The 21,771-nt window shown below is 37.2% G+C and overlaps 1 protein-coding gene across 1 annotated transcript in view; it reads left to right on the top strand.

Moving 5' to 3' along the window:
* GPR180 (G protein-coupled receptor 180) overlaps window positions 1-21,771 on the top strand; it is a 23,203-nt gene extending 1,432 nt beyond the window's left edge. The window contains exons 3-10 of the mRNA XM_039730439.1: window positions 1,421-1,579; window positions 4,746-4,940; window positions 8,281-8,461; window positions 8,684-8,733; window positions 12,306-12,463; window positions 18,625-18,816; window positions 19,169-19,246; window positions 20,925-21,771. Coding sequence (XP_039586373.1) covers window positions 1,421-1,579; window positions 4,746-4,940; window positions 8,281-8,461; window positions 8,684-8,733; window positions 12,306-12,463; window positions 18,625-18,816; window positions 19,169-19,246; window positions 20,925-21,083 — 1,172 coding nt within the window. The 3' untranslated portion in view covers window positions 21,084-21,771. The remainder of the gene's footprint in view (window positions 1-1,420; window positions 1,580-4,745; window positions 4,941-8,280; window positions 8,462-8,683; window positions 8,734-12,305; window positions 12,464-18,624; window positions 18,817-19,168; window positions 19,247-20,924) is intronic.

Below are 21,771 nucleotides of genomic sequence, written 5' to 3'. Positions count from 1 at the left end.
CTGGAGCACGACCTTCCAGTACTGAATGAGGAATGACAGATAGGGTGGAGATAGCTTATGAAGTGACTTGAAAGCAGTTAATTAGCATTGTCCTAGAAGTTAACTGTACGAGTGCTCTAAATAGATCTGAAGGAAAAAACTGCACTGTTTAAATCTGAGAAAAGACTGTCAAAACTGAAGATGAGCGCTGTAGTTGGTCAGATATAATTGTATAAATTGATGTTGTGTATTTGCATAGAAATACTTGTCTTCCTGCATGAATACCAACAACTATTTTGGGTCTTAGCAAAGCTTTCTTTAGAACCTTCTGTTAATATTTCAAAATTTTAGCTAAACTGTAGTTCATATAAAATTTAATGACTTTTCTTCTCCACTAAATTCTACCTTTTAATTTAGGATACTCCTAGGTTAAAGTCTATAATGGCAGTATATGAAAGAAATTATGAAAACAAAGTGGAATTACTCAGGCAAGATAAATTTTGTCAAATGAGCTAGTTCTAAAAGGACTAAAATATTTCTGTGTGTCAAGATGCAGCCTATAGTGTCAGGACAAGGGGGAATGGTTTCAGACTGAAAAAAAAAGTAGGTTTAGATTAGATATTAGGAAAAAATATTTACGGTGAGGGTGGTGAGGCACTGGAACAGGTTGCCTAGACATGTTGTGGATGCCCCATCCCTGGAAGTTTTTAAAGACAGCCTGGATGGGGCTTTGTGCAACCTGGTCTTGTGGAAAGTATGCCTGTCCACAGCAGGGGGGTTGGAAACTGAGTAGTCTTTCAAGTCCCTTCCAGCCCAGGCCATTCTGCTATTCTGTGATTCTGCAGAATAGCAGAATGACACATTAGAGAACACTTTTGACATTTGATTTTCTTTGCACCAATCTGTCATCTATAATTAAGTATTTTAGCTCTAATCCATCCATAACATGAAAGTCCATTCACATAAGTTCTTCTGGTGTTAGACTTAAGAGCTACCTTGTGGTGCTCATAGTTATTCCACAGAGATCATAAAATACTAGACTTTGAACAAGTTATTGAGGCTATTGAAGCACTGTCTTTAACTTGGAAACAATAAAATTTGGGGTGGGAGGGAGGAAAGTAAAAAACATTATCTGGAATCTGTTTTGAAAAAGAGGGGAGAGGGAAGGCTGTTTGTAGTAGAGAAGGTTAATGACACTTATGCTATAGTTAAGGTTTGTTTAAGTACCATCATAGACAATTGTACATTCACTGGTTTCTTAATGAGAGACACAGAAATTGTTTCTGAAAGACCATAAATCATTCTAGCAGGAAGTAGTGGTAATAAATTAAGGATAATATGAAGGTGTATTGCAGCTACATGCAAGAAAAATCTGTGCCACACTGTTTGCTTGTAACTAACATCAAGACAGAATAGTTGATTTTGTTTTTTAAATATTAAGGTGACCATGCTGTTCTGTGTGTCAGAATCAAGAATGTAGCAGAAGCTGTGGCAAAATCAGCTAGACTTCACCTCTTTCAAGCACAGGAATGGCAGAAGCTGGAGAACAGTGTCCAAGATGACAGCTGTACAGAGAAGTTCTCTAAAGCTCAGCTGACAAGTGAGTTACTGGGGTTTTTTTTCTCCTTGCAGAGTTGCTGTATATTTAGAACTCTGTTAAGTTATCTATGTGTTTAGAATATTCATTTCAGTGAATTTGGGCTTTGCATCAACTTGGAATTTGATCTTCTACAATTAAAAATACTACGAGGAAATAAGATTTCATTCTTTGTATCACTTCAGAAGAATTTGTTTGCAAGTTATGATTTAATGTGCTGCTGGAAAATTAAATCCATGACAAACAATGGCTTTAGTGGAAACAGCCAAACTTTATGGCCAGTTCCAGTTCATGCTTTCACATGTTCACAACTCAGAGAGGGTACATACTTGGCTGAAGTTTTCATTTAGTCATTCAGTACGGAGAAATTTTTTTTAGCTCTGCTTGGAGTAAATTTATTTCTTTTTGTTTGGTTGGGGTTTTTTTTAATCTCAAATTTTCCATAAAATAGATTATCTTGGGTATGAAAGAGAATTTATGAAGAATACCCTTGCACGAAGAAACTGAAGAATTAAAGAATCTGAATGTTTGGGACAGTCAGATGTTTGACTTGTTTGAGGTGTGACTTGAGCTGTGACTTGTTTGAGTTTGAATTGTAACTTTCATTGCAGTGGAATGAAAAGCAAACTAGAGGCGAAGTGATGGAACCTGCTGCAGTTGCCTCTAAACTTGTGAAGCAAATTCTTGTAAGGTGGTAGTGTGTAGCCCAAGTACTAAGTAAAAGGGTAATTTTGTACATGTAAACCTACTCTTTCACTACCTCATGATAAGTCTTTATTCCCTATAAAAATTAATCTGCGTCATGCTACCTTACTTTATAACTTTCCTCTATTATAACGTAATGCTATTTCACCCTTTACTTTTATAACTTGGTATTTGTTACTGAATCTCGCATTCAGCTGTTTTTAATGTTTGAGCTAAGAGTTATACCAGTATAGAGTATGTAGATTGTCTTTTTGTCTCTTGTTTACAAAGGAACATTTCTCACTTGTCAGGAGGCTCCCATTGTCCAATTCCATAGAAATGGCATTTTTCAAAGCAGAGAAAACAAAAATAAAATTATATTTTCATGATAGCAAAAATCTGTCATGCTTCAATCTATAAAACATGTTAGAAAAATTTTAATACAGTATTAAAGATGAGCTAATCAGGATAAAGCTTAACTTGAATATCCATCTAAATGTGACAGAAAAGTAAAACACTGGCGCATTGAGTTATGTAACTAGAAGACAGACTGAAATAATAATTTTTGCACCATTTGTTTATCATAGTGGTACTTAAAGCATAAATTTTCCTCTGAGAAGTTAAATCAGTATTAGATGCTTCATTCAAATGTATTTAAAAGAGAAGCTGTAGTCACTTAAAATACATTTCCTTTGTGCAGTCAGAATCCCAAGAGTAACAGGTCGACCATGTAACATTTGTCGTAATGAAACCTTACACAGATGTCACTTCTAGGGATGTGGTTTCCTTACCCTTCATCAGAGCTGGACAAAAGTGCTACGGGAATAACTGGCAGTTGGTCTGTCTTTCCTGACTTGTCCCAGCAGTGTACTCACTGTTTTCTGCTCTGTTAGGGGTTGTATGACCACAGGGTGAGTTGGATTTCTTTGCTGATCTTGGGCAAAATCAGTTGCTTTTCTACTTCTGAATCAGATACAGATTTGACAGAGAACTGATTAAACACCCTCTGTGTGATCTCTTACTCTTGGTGCAAATAACACAGTGTCAAGCTGAGCTGAGAGGTGACATAGGGAGTAAAGCCACTCCTGTCAGCCACAGTTTACCTCTCTTTGGATTAAGCACATATGGAATACTGGTTTGTGTGTCATCCAAATCTGTACCTCATGACAGTTGCTGCAAGGACACATACACTACAATTCTTCCTGGATTCTAATGTTTCTCAGTTCATACCTTAAGAGAGCAGAAAATAACTTTTTGTACTTGAAACATATTTATTGGAATTGCATAGAAGTTTTTCACAGGTAGGCTTCAAGTTAGAAATTTTTTCTAAATTTTGTCTACAAAATATTTAGGGAACATGAGGTTTTATGTTTGCAGCTCTTATTTAGAAAGACCATTTACAAAAAAAAAGTTTTTTGGGTTTTTAATGAAATTTTTATTCATCCTTAGCCATTGTCATCTTTACCTATTAAGGTGAGTTATTCTGTTATTATTATTTCTCCTGCAGAGAAATGATTGAGCTGATTAGCACTCAAGTTCAGTAGTCAGTGTGACAATGCTTGCGTTTCTTGTAGTTTCAGCCAAACATAGAGAGCCACAGGTTTCATTTGCATCAAGAGTTTGTTTTGAAGAGACTCTGCTTGGTTAACTGTTGATTTTAGGCAAAAATAGTACATGTAAACCTACTCTTTCACTACCTCATGATAAGTCTTTATTCCCTATAAAAATTAATCTGCGTCATGCTACCTTACTTTATAACTTTCCTCTATTATAACGTAATGCTATTTCACCCTTTACTTTTATAACTTGGTATTTGTTACTGAATCTCGCATTCAGCAGCAAGAAGATAAAACATGAGTATCTTATGTAGTAATTTTTAAATGTAATCTAATTTGAAATATGCAGTTTGATTACACAATGGTTTCAGATCTCAACTGTCAATTGAAATACAGTATGTTACAGTTTGGAGAAGATCCTGTGAAATAATACTGGTTTGCACCTTTAAAGCTTGCATTATGTTGAGCTCACATGCAGCTGTTCCTGTTTGGTGCTCTAAATCTCTTCAAAAGCAAAGTCAAATAAATTTCACAAAGGTATTTTTCATGCTGCAGAAGTAGCTGGTGGGTAGTACAGAATAGCTAATCCTGTCAATACAGAGCTAGAGGATGGAAATGTGCTAAGCAAAGGACATACTTTGTACTTTCTGGCTTCTAGACGGAGGGAGCCCTCCCAGCAGAGCTGAAAGGTGGGATGCAGTGTCCTTACCAACACTTGCCTGCGCCTACTTGAAACAAAAAAGTTGGAGGTCTGGTTTCTGGTGTTACAGATAGCTTTCAAAACTCAATGTTTTCTACTGTGTGTAGTTTATAACCGGTATATGATGCTGTGGATTTAAGTTTTATCTTCATTGAAACATGTGTTTTCTAAAACCAAACTAATCAAGTATTTACTCCTATTTTTGGGTTTTTTTTGCTTTCTTCCAAAGTGACTGTGAACCACACAGAGCAAAATCTGACAGTGTCCCAGATTCCTTATCCGGAAACATGGTATGTGTTTTATGTAGACAAGTTTACCTGCGAAGAGAATTATTCTGAATCCGAGGATATTCAGTTTGAAATGGTCTTACTAAACCCAGATGCAGAAGGGAATCCATTAGATCACTTTAGCGCAGGGGAATCTGGTAAGATTTTTTTTCTTAAAATTAGATTTGTAAGTTAAGGATCTGATTACTCAGATCAGTACTTATTGTGCTTGGAAGAGTATGGGGAATGGATAACAGAGCCTCTTATATTTCTTATTCTGTTTTTGTACAAAGAGTAAACTTGAGTTCATTTTCTGTCATCACAGAAAGTTTCCTTTCCCTAGACTGACTTTCCAAAACTTGCCTAACTAGAAGTTGTAGGTGCACAAGAAAAGGCAGTGTTCAAATCTTTGCTGGTAGTTATTTTGAGCATGTTGAAACTGTAATCTTCCACTTGAATGTAAACTTAACACCTGATTTTAATTAATTAGTGAAATTCCTTAAGTGTGTGAAACTTGTTTCTGTGCAGCAAGAGCACATACACGGTAAAACACTTTGCTGGTACAATTTCAGTTCAGTGTTTAGATCTTTATAAGTGTCTTAGTCTCTGGCTGTAGATGAAGTTTGTCAGGCCTGATTTTGTTATAATTCAGAAATGTAATTTTAAATCTTTAAGCACCCAAAGAAAAACTCAAGACAGCAGCTAAAGAAATGCCTACATAAAATTATATGCTTTGGACAATCCAGCCTAATGTATTCTTGGTTGCAGTGAGTAGCATCACTGCTCTGGGAGGCCTCATCAGCTTGTCACTCACCTGGGTCTGTTGTGAGGAAAGGGCTCTGTAGGCTTAGTCTTCTTTCCTATACAGAGTGAACCTGAATATACCAAGGATGAGCCTAATTGCTGTGCTCGGAATCAAATGCCCTGATGTCACTCATGACCTCAAGAGAATGTAGAGGGAACAAAGGCAGCTGAGTTTTTGAAAGGAAGAAAATATTCATTGGAATATTTAGCAGAATCTGCAAGAAAGTAGCATGTTAATAATCAGAATTTCAAGGCTCATAATCAGACTTAACCTCTCTCAAGTCCTATAAACTTCACAATTTTTATTTGGTGAATTTGGCCTTCAGAAGTGAATTCTAGGTTAATTTACTGACTCTCAAAGAAGATTGAAACCCAAAGAGTAATTGCTAAATCCAGGGACGAAGCAGCTACGAAGCAGCTATGGCATCATATGGCCCACTGAAGTGACGCAGAGACCTCCTACAGAGGCATCTCAGCTCTGTATTAATTTTGTTGGGAGACTGATCACTGGGAAGCAGAACTCTGAACAGCTTATGTGCTGAGTAAGGAGGTGTGCAAATGTGCTGGATTTTAGTATTTAGATCTAACAAGTAGGAAGCAAGGCGAGCTGTACATGCCAGGTCTTCCAGAGTTGCAGAGGAACACTTCTTTTGATTCAAAATTAAAACTTGCAGTGTTGCCATGAATCCTGAAGCTACATGGTTTCAAACAGCTGAGGAGCATTTCTTCTCTCTGTCATTCTCTCTCTTTTTTAATTTAATTTAATCTGGGAAATAATCTTTGCCATTTTTCCACAGAAACTTAGAATGAGAGGGTATCAGAGAGAAGATCCAGCTTCATTTCTTGCTTATTGCATGCAGGCAACTAAAAATTATATAGTTGCAGAAGGTTTTAGTTAGGTCTTCCTTCACTTGGAGTTACACTGGCACAGGACATCTCAAAAATTAAATGCATAATAAGGAAAGCATGGGAAAGAACTTGAGGCTGTTACTTTGTGATTGTTTTCCTTCAGAGATGAGGGGGCCTGACTTCTGATCCCTGGCAAATAATCTTATTTTATATGGTAGGGGTTGTCTATATAAGATACGGTGTCAGTGGAATCCAGGATTTCTAAAGGCAGCTGAACAGGTAGCATTTTGAAGAGCTTTGAAGTAAGATATTTCAAGTAATATTTTACTTTGTCTGTCAGCTAGGTTCCTTGGAAGTCAGGAAACTTACAGGGGACAGGTTGAATATTTATTTATTTATTTATTTATTTATTATAGTTGGTTTTCAATGCAGCTCTCTCCTAACCCCTTTTGGTCTCAAACCAATAATCTGCACTGTGTCTGTGGTTGGAAGGAGTGTTCTATCATAAATGCTTAGGGTTTGTTAAAAGCTAGTTGATTTTCCTAAAGAGATGGGGTTTTCACTCATCATGGTGAGAAATAACTTTTACCTGCAAAGTCCTTGCCAGCTTCAGTGGGTATCTTTGGAAGCTGAAAAAAAGATTTGATCTATACCTCATACTTTTTTCATTGATAAATCATGCTCATGTATTGGTGTAGAAGAGAAGCAGAGTCGCCTGGAATTTTTAATCCTATTAATTACCTTATGCTCTTTTTCTCCCATTTTCCTGTGTGTATGTCTAAAATGCTTCATTTCAGTCAAATAATCTATAATGTTAGCTACTATTCAGAACTCATCCAGTTCTAATCTTTTTCAGCTCAGATATTGAAATGTGTATACTTGCTCTTCCCAGTCTCTGGGGGGAGCTGGCTGGAAGCTTTTACCAGAGTTATTTTGCTGCTGGAAAAAAAGCTTTTTTTAGAATCTGATTCTATGGGCACCATTAAATTTCAATAAAGGCTGGAAAATGAAAATAAGGTTTCTGTGAGAAGTGTTTATTTACCTGTTTTTACTTATTTCTCACTGGCTTTCACCCTTTGGGAGCTCCTGATGGGTTGCAAAGCTTACTGACAATAGAAAAGATTTCCAGGGTCCAGGTCTTAAGGGAAGCCAGACTGAAATAGATATATTTAACAAATATATATGTAACATATATATAAAATATATATATATGACATATATTATAAAAAAAAATTGGGAAATTTTTTTTAGACAAGTGCAAAAAAATGCATGTTAAGAACTGATTACTGTTTTCTGTGATCGTTTCTATCTGTAAGTTTTCAGACTTGATCAGTTGTGCTTCTTAAGCTGCTTTATGTGGAGGAAGGGTGACACCCAGTGGTTAAAAAGATTAAATAGAAATCTGTTTGGGGTTTGTCTCACCTCAGATTGTGCCAGAATCAAACAAACAAGCCAAAAGAGCTAAAAATGAGTCCTTTAATAAATATATTTCTTCCTGATCAAATGAGCTACAATTGTTTAGTGTGTATCAAGAAACTGTGTCACTTTATACTGGTCTGGTAATTGCTGCAAACCTCTCTGCTCAGAAAAGGTGTTGTTGATTAAAAACACTTTGTCAGATCAAATAGTAATCAGTTGTTTCGTAAAATTCACCGATTTTATTGGATAAAACTGACTAGAATTTAGACCTTTTATGTGTACTACCATTTTCGGGTAACACTTGCTCAGTATTTCCCAATGATTGTATTAATCCCAAAGATTGTAATGATGGCACTGTTTTTTTGGTTATTTGCCCTAGTAGCAACGTTTTTTTGTAAAATTAAGCTGTATTTTTTTTCCCCACAGGATTACATGAATTCTTTTTCCTGCTTGTCCTAGCATACTTCATAACTGCATGCATATATGCACAGTCCCTGTGGCAAACAATTAGGAAGCGTGGACCTATGCATGGTGTGTTAAAGGTGTTGACAATTGCATTACTGTTGCAGGCTGGTTCAGCATTTGCCAACTACCTGCATTTCTCAAGGTACCTTTGCTCCTTTCTGCTTTCAGTCTTTAAACTTGAAGAGCAATGTGTTGTAAAGATCAGTACGTTATTTGCCTGGGAGGGATTGTGGCAAAACATAGGACTGAGTTTTGAGCAGCATCATTACCTAAATGTACTTGTGAGAGAAAACACTCCTTGTGAGAGAGAACACCCATTTAAGACACACCCACTTAAAATACAATCTTTTTCTTCTTTTTTCAGTTATTCTAGAGATGGGATAGGAGCTCCTTTTATGGGAAGTCTGGCAGAATGTGAGTCCCCTGTTTCTTACATATTCCTACCCGTGAATCTGTATCATACATTATTAGCAAATGCTGTTGCTGGATTATACTTATATTGGATCACATAGTTTGATTTTTAATATAAAATACTGAAAATTGCTTCTCCAGAAAAAAAAATGTTTTATGTGTTTTCAATAACTGTATTTGAAGTTATACATCTGTGATATTGTTTAGGATTTTTCAAAGGATTTTTTTGTCTCTAGATTCCTTGCTATGAACACTCAGACATGAATATCACCTGAACAGATTTTTCAGTACATTGAAGAGTTTTGTGGAGTTAGATCTAGAAAGCCAAGCTTTTTAGGAAACTTAATTATATTTTATAGAATTTGTCATTTCACTGACAAATTTAACAATTATTAAGTGGAAAAGTATTTTACAGCACAAGTTTTATTATTAGCATGATGCAAAAAATGCTTATGTGGATGTTTGATGCTAACAAAGCATTTTTCTCCACTCTGTATAGATATTCCAGGTTCTCACTGGAACTAAATTCCTGTAGCATACCTTTCCAAAATGCACTAACTTAATCTTGTTCCATTTTTCATTCTCCATTGTTGTTGGCTATTTTGGGTTTTTTGTTTTTTTCCCTGCAGTTCACCTTTGAAGAATTGGGGGTTCATTCCAACCAAATACATTTTCTTTTGACTGGCTTGAAGCACCCCAAGAAAGTACTACTGCAGTAGTGTGGTAGTGTTGTGGAGTAACAGCCTGTACAGAGAAACATTTCCCTTTGCAGAGTTCATTTAGAAGGCTGCAGTTGGAATTATCAGCCTCTTGATGGCACCTGGCACCACAATAATTGCCTCTTTCTTGTTTTAACCATTTGAGCTGGCAGCTCCTTGCTGCCACTCCAGCAACTGTGTAATAAAACATACCTTCTCATCTCATCTCATGAAATAAAATGGAGAATATGGAGGTAGCCATAACTCCACCCCAGTGTTAACTATCCAGACAGAACTTCAGAGAGAATAACTTCATGTTAGATTTTTAGTTTTTTTTTATATGTGTGGTAGTCAAAAAGCCCACTTTTATTTATATAAGATTATAATGAATATTATTTTTGAACAGTAGCTGAATTTCTTAAATTCAGCAAGGAAAGTTTTTACTTGCTTGCTATCCCTGAAGTTGGTGGTTTCCAAAATAGTAGGAGAGCAGAAGTAATAGAAATGTGGAAAGCTTCTGTGGCAATTACATTTCTGAAGAATGGCTGATGGCAAGTAGTAGTTTGAAGGGGAATAGTATAGTTTGAAGGGGAAAGATGATACCATTTTTCCTATATGGCAGCAGAAATCTGAGTTAAAAATAAATGTTAAAATTTCTACTAATTGCTGTGTGGCCAGAATATCTTTCTAAAAACCTGTTCCGATCTCAAGCAATTATTCTTTTCCTAGTATAAGCTAGTCTTTACCACGTATAAAGAGCTGATCCTCAGTCTAATTAACCACCTAACCCAATCACATAAATCACACAAATAATGCTGGTGCTCAGAAGCATTGCAAATGCTGTCCTTATAACTTTTGGTAAGAGTAAAATGTGAAAAGTCAAAGACCATTATTGTGTCTGTCGAATAGTCAAAAAAGAATAATTGTGATGAAATCAGACAATTAGTATCAGCTCAGTAACGTGACTTTACCCTGACCTTGAATATTGTGGGATTATTGTAACCTTTAAAATTTTTCTCACCCTTTTTCTTTCCAGCAAAGTATATGGGATGTCAAAGATTAAAGCTGGTTGAGGATTTTTGTCTTGCATGAATTTGTGTGGGAATCCACTTGAATTGTTAGCACACTGAAGCAGAGCAGTAGCTATATCCACGATATGATGGAGAGATGATGTCTGGCTATACCTTATAGGGCAGCTTATCTTAAGGAATGACAGAAAAGAAAATGCTCCCTGTAACACACAAAATTATTCAGTCATTTTTCTGGTTTGGATTTGTGACACTGGTTTGGCATGCCTTTGGTTCATGTAACAATTCTTTTTCTAGTGACTATTGTCTCTCAATAAGATAGCATTGGAAAATAATTCCGTTACCATTTTTTTTCCCAAAATCAGTGCTGGTTGGTTTTATTAAAGAATTACCAATTTTGTATTTACTAAAAGCTCTTGGCAGATCTTAAACAGCAAAGGTGTCTTAATACATTAAGAAGCATTTAAGCATGTAAGCCCTGAGAATACCAAGCATATCCCAGGAATTACATTCTGAAGTCTGATTTATACTCTTTATTTTGCTAGTATTGCTAGATGTCAGGGAAATATTGTAGATGATCTTCTTTTGACACACTTCCCTTGTATCCATATTCATTTCTATATAGTGGCAACATTTCCTGTGCCAATATTTTTAGTAAATGTGGTATTTATCTTTTTTAATACAGTCCAGTTGTACCAAAGTAGGGCTTTGCTTTTTCTGTGACAGAACTATTATTCTTGTACCTGATAGTGTAAGTGAAAATTACAGATAAGGAACAAATTTAATTGAACTAAAATAGTAATGAAGCAAAAAAGAAAGTATTGCTGTGTGTAGTGCCCAATGTCTAGTTTCTGAACCAAATTTACAATATACATAGTGTAATAATCTATTTTTCTTTTACATCGCTGCTATGCCGTACAATGAGTCAGATCCCAATACCAGCTTTAAAATCGTTCATTAAGTCTAAAACTTACCAGGTCTAAAGCTAACAATCACCCAGAAAGAAATCTTCAGGTTTTTCTACTGTCAGTAGCGCTGCAACAAGCCTACAAATAAAGGCTTTAATACATCCTAGCTTAAAGGTTTCTTTATTCTGATGCAGCTTCAAACACAGGTTTGAGACACTGATTAAGAATGTAACTTTATAGAGTATGTGTTAATTATTCCCAAACAGAGGTAAAAATGGACATAGCAAAATGAGGCAAAGGTACTTTGCATTTAATAAAATAAAATACAGACAACTTGTTGATCTAAATGAAGTTTGTGTTAGGGTTATTCATTATATTTTCCCCTTTAAGTATCTCAGAGTGGAATTTGTCCTAAATATTTTTGCTTTCTTCTGGAAGCTACTACATCCTCAAGACAAAGTGCAATTAATTCAAAGTACAATGTAACTATCTGATTTTTGAACAAAAGTTCTTGAGAGTGAAGAAAGGAGTTCATTTCATCGTGTTGCATATTTGCACTATGATTAACATACATATGATTTTAGTTCTTTAGCATTTATAAGTCTGTTTATGCAGATGGACTCCTGAGCCCAGACTGTTCTGACAGAAGAGTGGAATTTGGAAAGACATGGCGCTGTGCCCATGTTATTGCAGATCTGCAGCATAGCTGCAGGAAAGCTGATAGTGATCTGTTTGGTCACTGGAAACTCCACAAAATAGCCACATTTTGTACCAAAACAACCTCATCTAATCTAACTCATCAAAATTAAAAGGTGATACAGAGCCATAACCATCCATCATTCATTTGTGGGTATATATAGAACATTTCTCTTTGATATAGGAAAAAACCCAAAACTTTATCTTTGTTTTAATTTTATTTGTTTTTCTTTTGTTTTCAATAGTCTGTGACATAGTTTCACAGATACAAATGCTGTACTTATTGTTGAGTCTGTGTATGGGTTGGACAATAGGCAGAATGAAGAAATCTCATGGCAGACCTCTTCAGTGGGATTCCAGTCCAGCATCTACCGGCATTGCTGTAGTAGTTGTTGTTACACAGGTTTGTATTTCATATTCATTCTTACACTGAAGTATACAGCTGCTATTAGGTATGACAGAACTGTGAACCAAATGATTTCAATATTTTAATTTTATGAGGGAGGGAGTATTAAGACTGGAAAAAAGCCCACAGCATAATGTGCACCCAGTATGTCTAATAGGTAACCACCATCTTCTTTTTACTGTAACAATTTAAGATGTAGCTCCACAGTATGTTTTTGTCTAGCAGTAAAACCACTTAAGAAGTTCCCACAGTTTCCCAAACTCCTGATTGTGCCAATTGTTTGTAGCGTTATACAGCGAACCAGATTAGTGGAACAACCTAGACTGAAAAAAAAATTATTTTTTTTTTGCACAGTCATTTTATTGATATGATTTGTAATGTGGTCCTGTAAATAATTGTAATCAGTGCATCTGAGGCATTGTGAACTACATTATGCAGGCTGACAACCAGCAGCATAGGAGGAAAGACAAGAAAAGCTGCTGTGACAAAGTCTTTGTTATGACAACACGGAAATCGTCAGTGCCCTCCTTTTGGAAGCACTCAAATAGAATGTCTAATGGTCCTTTCAATCAATATAAGGAAGGGAATTCTTGAAAGGTTCATGTGCAGGATTGGTCTTGCAAATATACAAATGGTCTGACACATAATTTCATTCAAATATTTTCCATTAGTATAAATTAGAAAGTTAAGTAAATCAGCAGCTTAAAAGTAAATTGTAATGGAAATCATTCAACCCTGGTGGTGGCTTTTGTAAACAAATTTTTTTAAATCGCATCATAAAGACGAGAATCTGAAAACCATTGAGAAAGAGAAGAACAGGGAAAAACTGGAGACAGTAATGAGGAAGAGATTATACTGAAGATTTTTGTGCCATTTGGGTAGTATCTGTAATTAGTGCTGCTTCTAAACTAAATAAGTGGACTTCTAGAACATTAAGAATAGCTGGGAGCTGGCATTTCTTGCTAATTAAGAATATAAACCAAAGGCTGTTAAGGTCAATGGGACTGTTGAAATTTAAAGATGGGTGTTAAAGTAAGGTGGAATGAACCTATCCAGCACCAGAAATTTTACATGGTGGTAGTAAAGAAGACTTCTAAAGTATTTAATTTCATTCATGCCTCTGCATATGTATGGGTATGTTAGTACTCTGCCGCTTGAGACTGGAAACTTTTTCATTGTTGTTTCCTTTTACTATACATAGAAAAGACAGTATAATCAGCTTGATCTTGTTTTGGTTGTTACTTGTGGTAAAAGTGGGGCAGGCATCATGCATGTGAGCTGCTTCCCCCAACACTGGTCCATTAGACATCTTTTGGCTCTTGGAGCAGCACTGGAGCTCCATTAGCACATAGTTGTCTATCTTACTTTTCACCAGTATGACACAGCTCTACCACATCTCCTCCTGGTACCATTGCGAGTGTCAGGTTCGGCAGGAGTCTTGTAGGAACACAATATGGATATTGGAGTATGTCCTTGTCTAAGTGGTTTTGCACCTCCATATCAGTGTCTACTGTCTCCAGGAAAATTTCCCTCACACCAAGAGTATCCCTTCGGGAGAGGATATTTTCCATCTCGTGGTTCAGTACATACAAAATGCACTTTCTGTCAGATTTGTCCTCCTAATTACAGAGTGCAGCTGTTGGGCTCAGGAAAACAGGGTTTAGACAGTTTTTTACTGGTCTGTCTAGATTGACATGGATGTTTGACCTGCTATAAACACTCAATGGGGCCTTTCAATGGCTAAAAATGTAGAATAACCTTCTTCCTGTTCTGATCTTTCCCAGAGATTCTTATGGGAGAACCAGCTTCCTCTTATGCCAGAGATTGGACAAACTTCATGTGGATAATCAGAGATGTTCTGAGGACTTGCTGTGGAGGCTGCTGGAAACTATGTGCATTAACCTAATGCAGCAGATAGAGATTGCACCATGTTAGTTTTACTGACATTCTCCTATACCTGTCCTCAGCTTCAGGGAAGCCAAGAAAGTGGACAACCTGAGAAAACATGTTATTCTTCAACTTAGCTTGCTAGCCAAAACTGCATTTATCTGAGCCTGTTTGCCTACTACTAGTTCAAATTGCTCAGCAGATTTTCAGGGGTTTTTCTCCTCTTGGAACTGATGCCATGGATTTTTTTCTTATTGTTCTTTCAGAACCACTAGCAATTTCCTGGGCTATATTTATGGGTTGCCTTCAGTGTCAGGTGGACACAGCCTCCTAGTCAGCAAATGTCTTGTGGTCTTTGCAGCTGCAAAGAGGTAGCATCTCAAAGGAGGGACAAGTCTGCCATTTAGCATCTCCTTTTGCCTTAACTTGTTCTTTATTTCAGCCACAGAGTAAAAGATTCCCAGGCTGCTGTGCATTCATTAAAAATTCTGCTTTCTGCTGCTGAGGCACAAACCTTGTACACAACCTTGTTGATGGCAGGCCCTTCCCATCACATAGACCTAAGCAGTTTCAACTTTCAAGGCTGACCAGACTGTAGGCAATGATTCTGGGAAGATAGGTGATTGCTCTGAGCCTGATCAGAATGGCATAGAATCTTACTGCATTAAACATCGCCCTACACAGGGGTTCTTAGGTATGCTCAGAATGAGCTCTGCCTCTGACCTTAGATCTAAACCATTTTTTGCTGTACTGCATTGCATGACATCAGATAACTCAGTACTAGATATGGTTGGAAACAGCTAGTTTGCCTTGCTGCTCCTTCTAATTTCCCTTTTGCTTCCCCCTTCCCCTTGCCTCTCAGGGGTGATCTGTCCCATGAGAACCTGTCTTTGCTGGAGATTGATACCTTATCTTGGCTTGTCATACAGTCAGTGTTGGCATCGTGAAGGGAAGGAGGAGTTCTACCATAATTGTTTTCTCATGACATAAAGGAAGAGTGTCTGGTTCTTCTTCCTATGGATGCGGAGGTTCTGCTTGTATATCTGGAACATCAGGATGATATCTGTGGCCACCATTCCTCTAGTATTTGAAGAGGAAGGCCAGTACTGGACAGTGGTTGGTGTCCCCTGTGAGCCAGGATAGGTCAGGATTATATACAAGTAAAATCAGGCATTTTGAACAGTGTATTATGTGAACAAGGAGATGGTCATTCTGTTTCATCTTATGAAGAAGCAGTGACTTTAATGTTGGACATAGTATAGTGTGAGTCAGCTCTTTAGCTTCCTCTCTCATCCAGTTCTTTTGTCTACAGCCTAAGTACAGTTGTTCTTCTGGATAACAATTAGAATTGTCCTCTCCTGATTTCTTCTCAGAGCTCAAACATAATTTTGCTGACTGCCAACAAAATAGGTGTCTGATGTCTACTTCAGCAGGCTGATGTCTGGTGTTTTTAAGTTTGTTCCTGATATTGCAGCTAAGTGAGCTGATACTTGACTTTCTGTGGTCAAGGTAAGGGACCTTAGGGTTCCTTGACCTTGATTTCTCAAATTTTAATTTTTTTTATATTTCACAACCAAAGAGATTTTAACTTCAACATCATGCTTGTCTATGAAGGTTTTTCTTAATTGAAAACAGATTGTCTAATCCATTTTTACCTAGAAACACTTGATAGCACAGTTCTCTATAGGATCCTGCTTTGCCCAGGGGATTGAGAACAGCCCCAGCTCACAGAAAGGGCAATGATACATTTACTTTGTCCAAGTTTACACTGTGTTGCACTGACAGTTCCATCTCTGCCTCTAACACCTCTGCCTTCTGCTTATTTTGGAATAATCTAATGAAGCTGAAGGGAACTGGACTTCTGTGATCTCACATTCCTGTCACCATACACCGCCTTTGATCAACTGATGTTGTGTTGTTTACACTCTTTAAAGGGCTGGTCCAGAACATACTCTGCTGTCAGACACTATTATCCTATGAGGATTTGGGCTTTGTTCTCAAGATCCCTTTACTCCAGCTCCTTGTCATCTTCCCATGAAAGTGTCTTTTTTCTTTGCTGTTACTCTTGGTGTAGACTAAGGAAAATTCAGGCCTTCGTGAGCTCTGTTTTTTAAGGTAAGGTAGGTTCCAGTGATATTTTCTTCTTAGAGCAGTGTCACAGTTCTGTCTCCATCAGCCTATCTGGGTTCCCCCCAGGTGCTCGAGTCAGGAAGATTCTATACATAAGTTCAGGGAGTCTTTTATTTTTCTCAAGCAGATTATGTACGGTCCAGGGAAGTTAAACATTTTGGCTGTTCCCAAATGTAAATATCAAAAGGGACTCACAAAACTGCAGTGGTTCTGTAACTGGTAGAACTGTTGTTCATTGTCTGAGCATGTTCTGACTGGACTGAAATAACTTCTGTGATAGGAATTCATCAATTTCTTGCCAAAACTAGTGCTGTAGAGACAGCACGGTGTTTGGTAACATTGTATCTCAGTGATTTGGGAGCAGTTTAGTCTTAATTCAGTCTTTCTCTTTGACAGAATTCTCAGTCAAGTAACTTAATCATTTGAAGATGTTTGCTTGAAATCACTCTTTTTCTGAGCATTATGGTGAGAACATTCAAAGCCTGTTGGTCAGATTGTTTGCTAGTAGTCAGTGATGTTGAAAACACGCATGCTTTATGTCTGTCCCTCTCCCATCCTTCCATTTTCCATCCAGGTGGTTGAGGAGTGACTGAAGTGAGAGCAGCTGTGAAATGACAGGGCTGTGTCCCCCTTAGGTAAGGGAGGGGGAAAGCAGGAGACTACTCTGTGGATATTCTAAGTACAAATTATTCTAATACTCAACTGATGAGACTCAAGGCCACCCACCTTTGGAAGGCACAGGTGGATTACGCATTTTTTAAAAAGTTAATATTAGGAACCTTTTTGTCTTTATGTAGTGAGAAAGTCTTTGAATGTGTTCAGAAAGGAATTTGACTAATTTATATTTCTAAATTGAGCCATACAATGTCTGCTTCTGAGACCTTCAGAGCTACTTTACTCATCAAATTTGCCTACCTTTCTTTAAAAAACCTGCTTTATTAGGCACCTGAAGCCTCAGTGCAGGTTAGATATGTGCAGTAGGTGGACTGGATTCCAGTGTATATTCAAGTTTTAAAATGCCATTCATCTGCTACATGATGCTCTGAGACTAAACTTTGTGTATTCTAATTTATAATGTTAGCATTCTCAAAGTCCAGAAAAGGTGTTCTTCAGCAAGACACATTTTCTTTATGCAGCTGGTTGGCGCCTTCTTCACATCTAATATTCAGAAATTAGGTGCTTGTTAGTCTGTTTTTCCTTCGAGAATATCAATATTGTTTCTCACAGTGCTCCCAGAAAATTGGATTCCACAGCAGATGGATACAATGCTGAAAGTTAAGGAGGGGGTTACTATCTTTTTTGTAGTTATCTGTTGGCTGGAATGGCATTTGGAGCCTGTGACACTCCCTTTCCTAGACCCTAGGAGGTTTCTGAGCCAGGTGTTTGCAGAGTCAGGCTCGCTCACAGTTTCTGACCTAGCTGATGCTGAATTCTTTTCTCCACAATGGCACAGCTTCAATAGAAGGGGTGGAGAGTGGCCCACCCAAGAACACCCTATAGCCTGGCAGTTGCAGCACTCTCCAAGGAGGTGGGAGATGTGAATTGGATATCCTTTAGGCAAAGAAGGGAATTGTGGGAGATCCAAGTTCAACCTGGGTGAATGTTTGAGCCTTAAGGCTATTGTATAAAAGGGGCAGCAGCACCACCCTCTTACTTCCCCATCTTTGAAAAGAAAAGTGAATCCTGTTAGGATTTTGAAAGAAAAGGCGTAGTCGCCTGCCTTTGAAACAAGCTTTACAGGTTGTGGATCACAAGTGAAAGGAGACACCTCCCTGTAGCTCTGTGAAATCATTTCAGTGGTCTTCCTGTAGAGTAGGACGAGTGTGCAGGTGATTATTTCACTTTTTTTTCTAAGGTGCTACATTGCCTCTATCCAAATTAGAGGAAACTTTAACTTGTCAAGCTTTCTAAAAGTTACAGAATCCAAGAAGTGAGACTCTGTTTCTGGCAGCTGCAGTTGGAGTAATAGGTCACAGCAAAAAGCGTTTCCGGCTAGGGTTTGTTGGGTTTTTTTGCTCAGCATGGCAGTCCCTAACAAGTAGAGTAGAGCATTACCAGGTAACTTAATCTGTGATGGAAAGGTTAATTGAGACTTAATGTAACCTGGTTTATTCTAAGTGCACTTTGCTGTTCTTTTTCAGAGCTTTTTGTTAATTTGGGAGCAGCTTGAAGATACAGATCACCACAGCTACCATTCGCACCATGGCTTGGCAAGCGGGCTGCTCATTGGCCTCAGAGTCTGCCTAGCTCTGTCCCTGGCTGCTGGGCTGTACCAGATTATCACAGTGGAGAGAAGCACACTGAAAAGGGAGTTCTACATCACCTTTGCCAAAGTAGGGGTTACATCAAACAAACTGATCCCTTCGTCTGTAAATATAATGGTGGCATGCAGTTGACTGAAGCACTAAACTCTTTCCCTCCATAGGAAAGTTAAAGTGTCTGATTTGATTACATTGCACCCTGTCATCATACTCTAAAGTAGGCATTTTAATTTGACAAGGAGTATAGAGCTTTTTAAAACAGAAATCCCACCTTTCATTGTGTGGTTTTCGTTATGTTGATTGAAAATTAAACAATGGATTCATAAAATAGACAGAAATGTAAATGTAGTTCCTGTAACTGTCATCTCTTTCTCCTAAGCTGGCATGTAGTCATTTTACAACTTACACTCATCTTCTTTTTTAGGCCTGCATTCTCTGGTTTCTGTGCCACCCATGTCTTGCAACCATTGCTGTAATATTCAGAGAATATCAAAGAGAAAAGGTATGTACAGGGAAGATAAAAGAGATTAAATTTGAATAGTAGTTGTTCTTCATGTTTAATGTTTGTTAGCAAACTTGTGCTCTTAGGCTGTTAATCCTGTGACCCCAAAGCAACTTGAAAAGTCTTAGTCACACAGCTCTCATTGATGCTAACGTGAGTCATATTTTACAAAGGCATACAGGGCTCAAATCATCTAAGGGTAATCATTTCTAGGTTAAGGGAGGGAGAGGGGGAGATTAAGTTAAAGGAAAATGTGGAGGGGGTGTTTTGTTTTATTGTTTGCTTGTTTGCTTTTAATTAAAAACACCTTGGAGATTCTTTTAACAAAGGGAGTAGAAAGATAAATCAGTGGATTTTTTTTTTTTTGTTGTTGTTGTTGTTTGCTTTTTAGTCTTCATCCTTTAAAAGCTTTATGTGGCTAAATAGGTCAGGGAACCTGTAGCTGAACTGTATTCTTTAGATCAAGAAGTCTGTCCAAATATGTTGTTTAGTTTGTAAGCTCTAAACAGTTAAAAACAGAGGTGGACTTGCTGAGTTTCTTGGTTGCTTAAACGTATTGGGAAGTGGAGAACTGTGTGTGTGTAGCCTGCCATGTTCAGATTAAGTGCACCACTATTCTCAGGTGATTGACTACCTCATTCCAGCATAGGGTTTGCTTCTTTTCTTTATGCTTATAACCATCTGTGCATTTGTATGCAAATATATTCAGAAAATGAGCTTTTATTTGTGTAGAGGATATGTAAGGGAAAGAAGAAGGTTTTATTAAATATAAATAATAAATTAAATTCTGTGTTTGATTTACAAAAAAAAAAGGAAATCTAGGCAGAAAAAAATTGATTCCTCTAGAGTTACTAATGAAAAGACTTTTTGTTTTGCTTGATGAAAACATCCTCAGGGCAGGAGAACAGTCTCTAGAGGTAGGATCAGTAAAGTAGTATTTTTGCAGTATTTTGAGCTTACTAAAGGAAGAGTACAATTGCTCTGCTCTTGCATTTGAGCAACTTTAACCATTATATGCAGCTGCAGTTCCTGCACTATGATAATTCAGCTGTGTTTGCTTCTTCAAATGCACCTCAATACAATAAAATGCACAATCAATAAATATCATATTTAAGAAAAACATGCATTTTAAAGAATTCCCTGTACATAAACTGAAGACTTGTGCTTTCTCAGAAACAAGTTACACCTTTAGGCATTTGATAAATACTTACACAGCTTTTGCAGATGAAGAGACTTGAACTGAAAGAGATCTGGCTAAGTGAGATTGATAAATCACTATCCTCGGCTCCGTGATTGTGCTAGTGCAAAGTGTTTCCAAGCTTTCTTTTTTTCCTACCCCCCCCCACTCTGTTTGTTGTAAGAATAGAATATCTAAACATCACCTCTGCTTGTGAAACTGCATGGGTGGTGAATTGCAAGTCTGAAATTCCCCAGAACAGAGACTGCCAGAAGGGTTATGTGACTTGCCCAGGGCTATCTACTGATTTAAAAACACCCAGGTGTGAGAGTCTGATTCCTGGACTTAAAATGCATGTTCAAATCTTTTGTAACTGCAGCAGTGTTAAATGGTTTAAAGTTAAACCTCGAACACTCATGCTGATAGAAATTTATTGTGGCTTGTTTAGTGAGAGTGTCTTTTTCACTTACTATTTCTTTCTCTCTCTTTTTTTGTCTCTAGATTATTACCATAGGTGTTATCCTCTGTCAGTGCGTCTCCATGGTTATCCTCTACAGACTTTTTCTGTCTCATAGTCTATATTGGGAAGTATCTTCATTGTCATCGGTGACATTGCCACTAACAATATCCTCTGGACATAAAAATCGACATCACTTCTGAGATGTTTAGGAAGAATACATTATGTAATAAATGTGCAATAATGACTTGAATATACAGGTATTTTTGTCACAAGTGTATGATACATTGGTTTCACTGGAAAACTGAGTGATAATATCAAAGCACTTCACAGACCTTTGGTCTGACAAGATTCCTAGATTAATGTGTTAAAAATATTGTGGAGTGTAAAATTCCATAATTTGAAGAGTTTTATAGATACTATTTAACAAGTGGTGCTGAGTTGTACCACAGAAGAGTACAATGAGTCTTTCCTCTCCCATTCACGGACACCAAAAATGCCATTACTTTGTGTCAGTACTAGGTTTGAAGGTCTTATAAAATGGAGTTCTTAAAACATCTGCATGCTCAAACAAGTTTAAAATAGGCCAGTTGTGAAATTGGTGTGATGAATAACGATGAGTAAAAGGGTTTTTTATTTTCATGCTTTAGAGAAAATGCATTTTATGTATCAGTGTAAAAGATGGGGAAAGAAAGGAGAATGATCTAGAAAACATATGTAAAGTGTTCACAACTGACTGCAAGAAACTTTCCTTTATCATGGGTATAAAAGAAAAGCCTTTTTTTGCATCTAATGTTCATACTGGTTAAAATCCTAATGGGAATGTAAATAGGGTTTATGTCTTCCTTTAAAAAAAAAAAAGTAAATATAACTAAATATTTCATCAAGGTA

This window comes from Passer montanus, unplaced genomic scaffold (assembly GCF_014805655.1).
Source record: "Passer montanus isolate IOZ18808 unplaced genomic scaffold, ASM1480565v1 scaffold72, whole genome shotgun sequence".
Lineage (NCBI taxonomy): Eukaryota > Metazoa > Chordata > Aves > Passeriformes > Passeridae > Passer > Passer montanus.
Note: the sequence above shows the minus strand (reverse complement) of the source record. Positions and strands in the feature narration are given on the sequence as shown.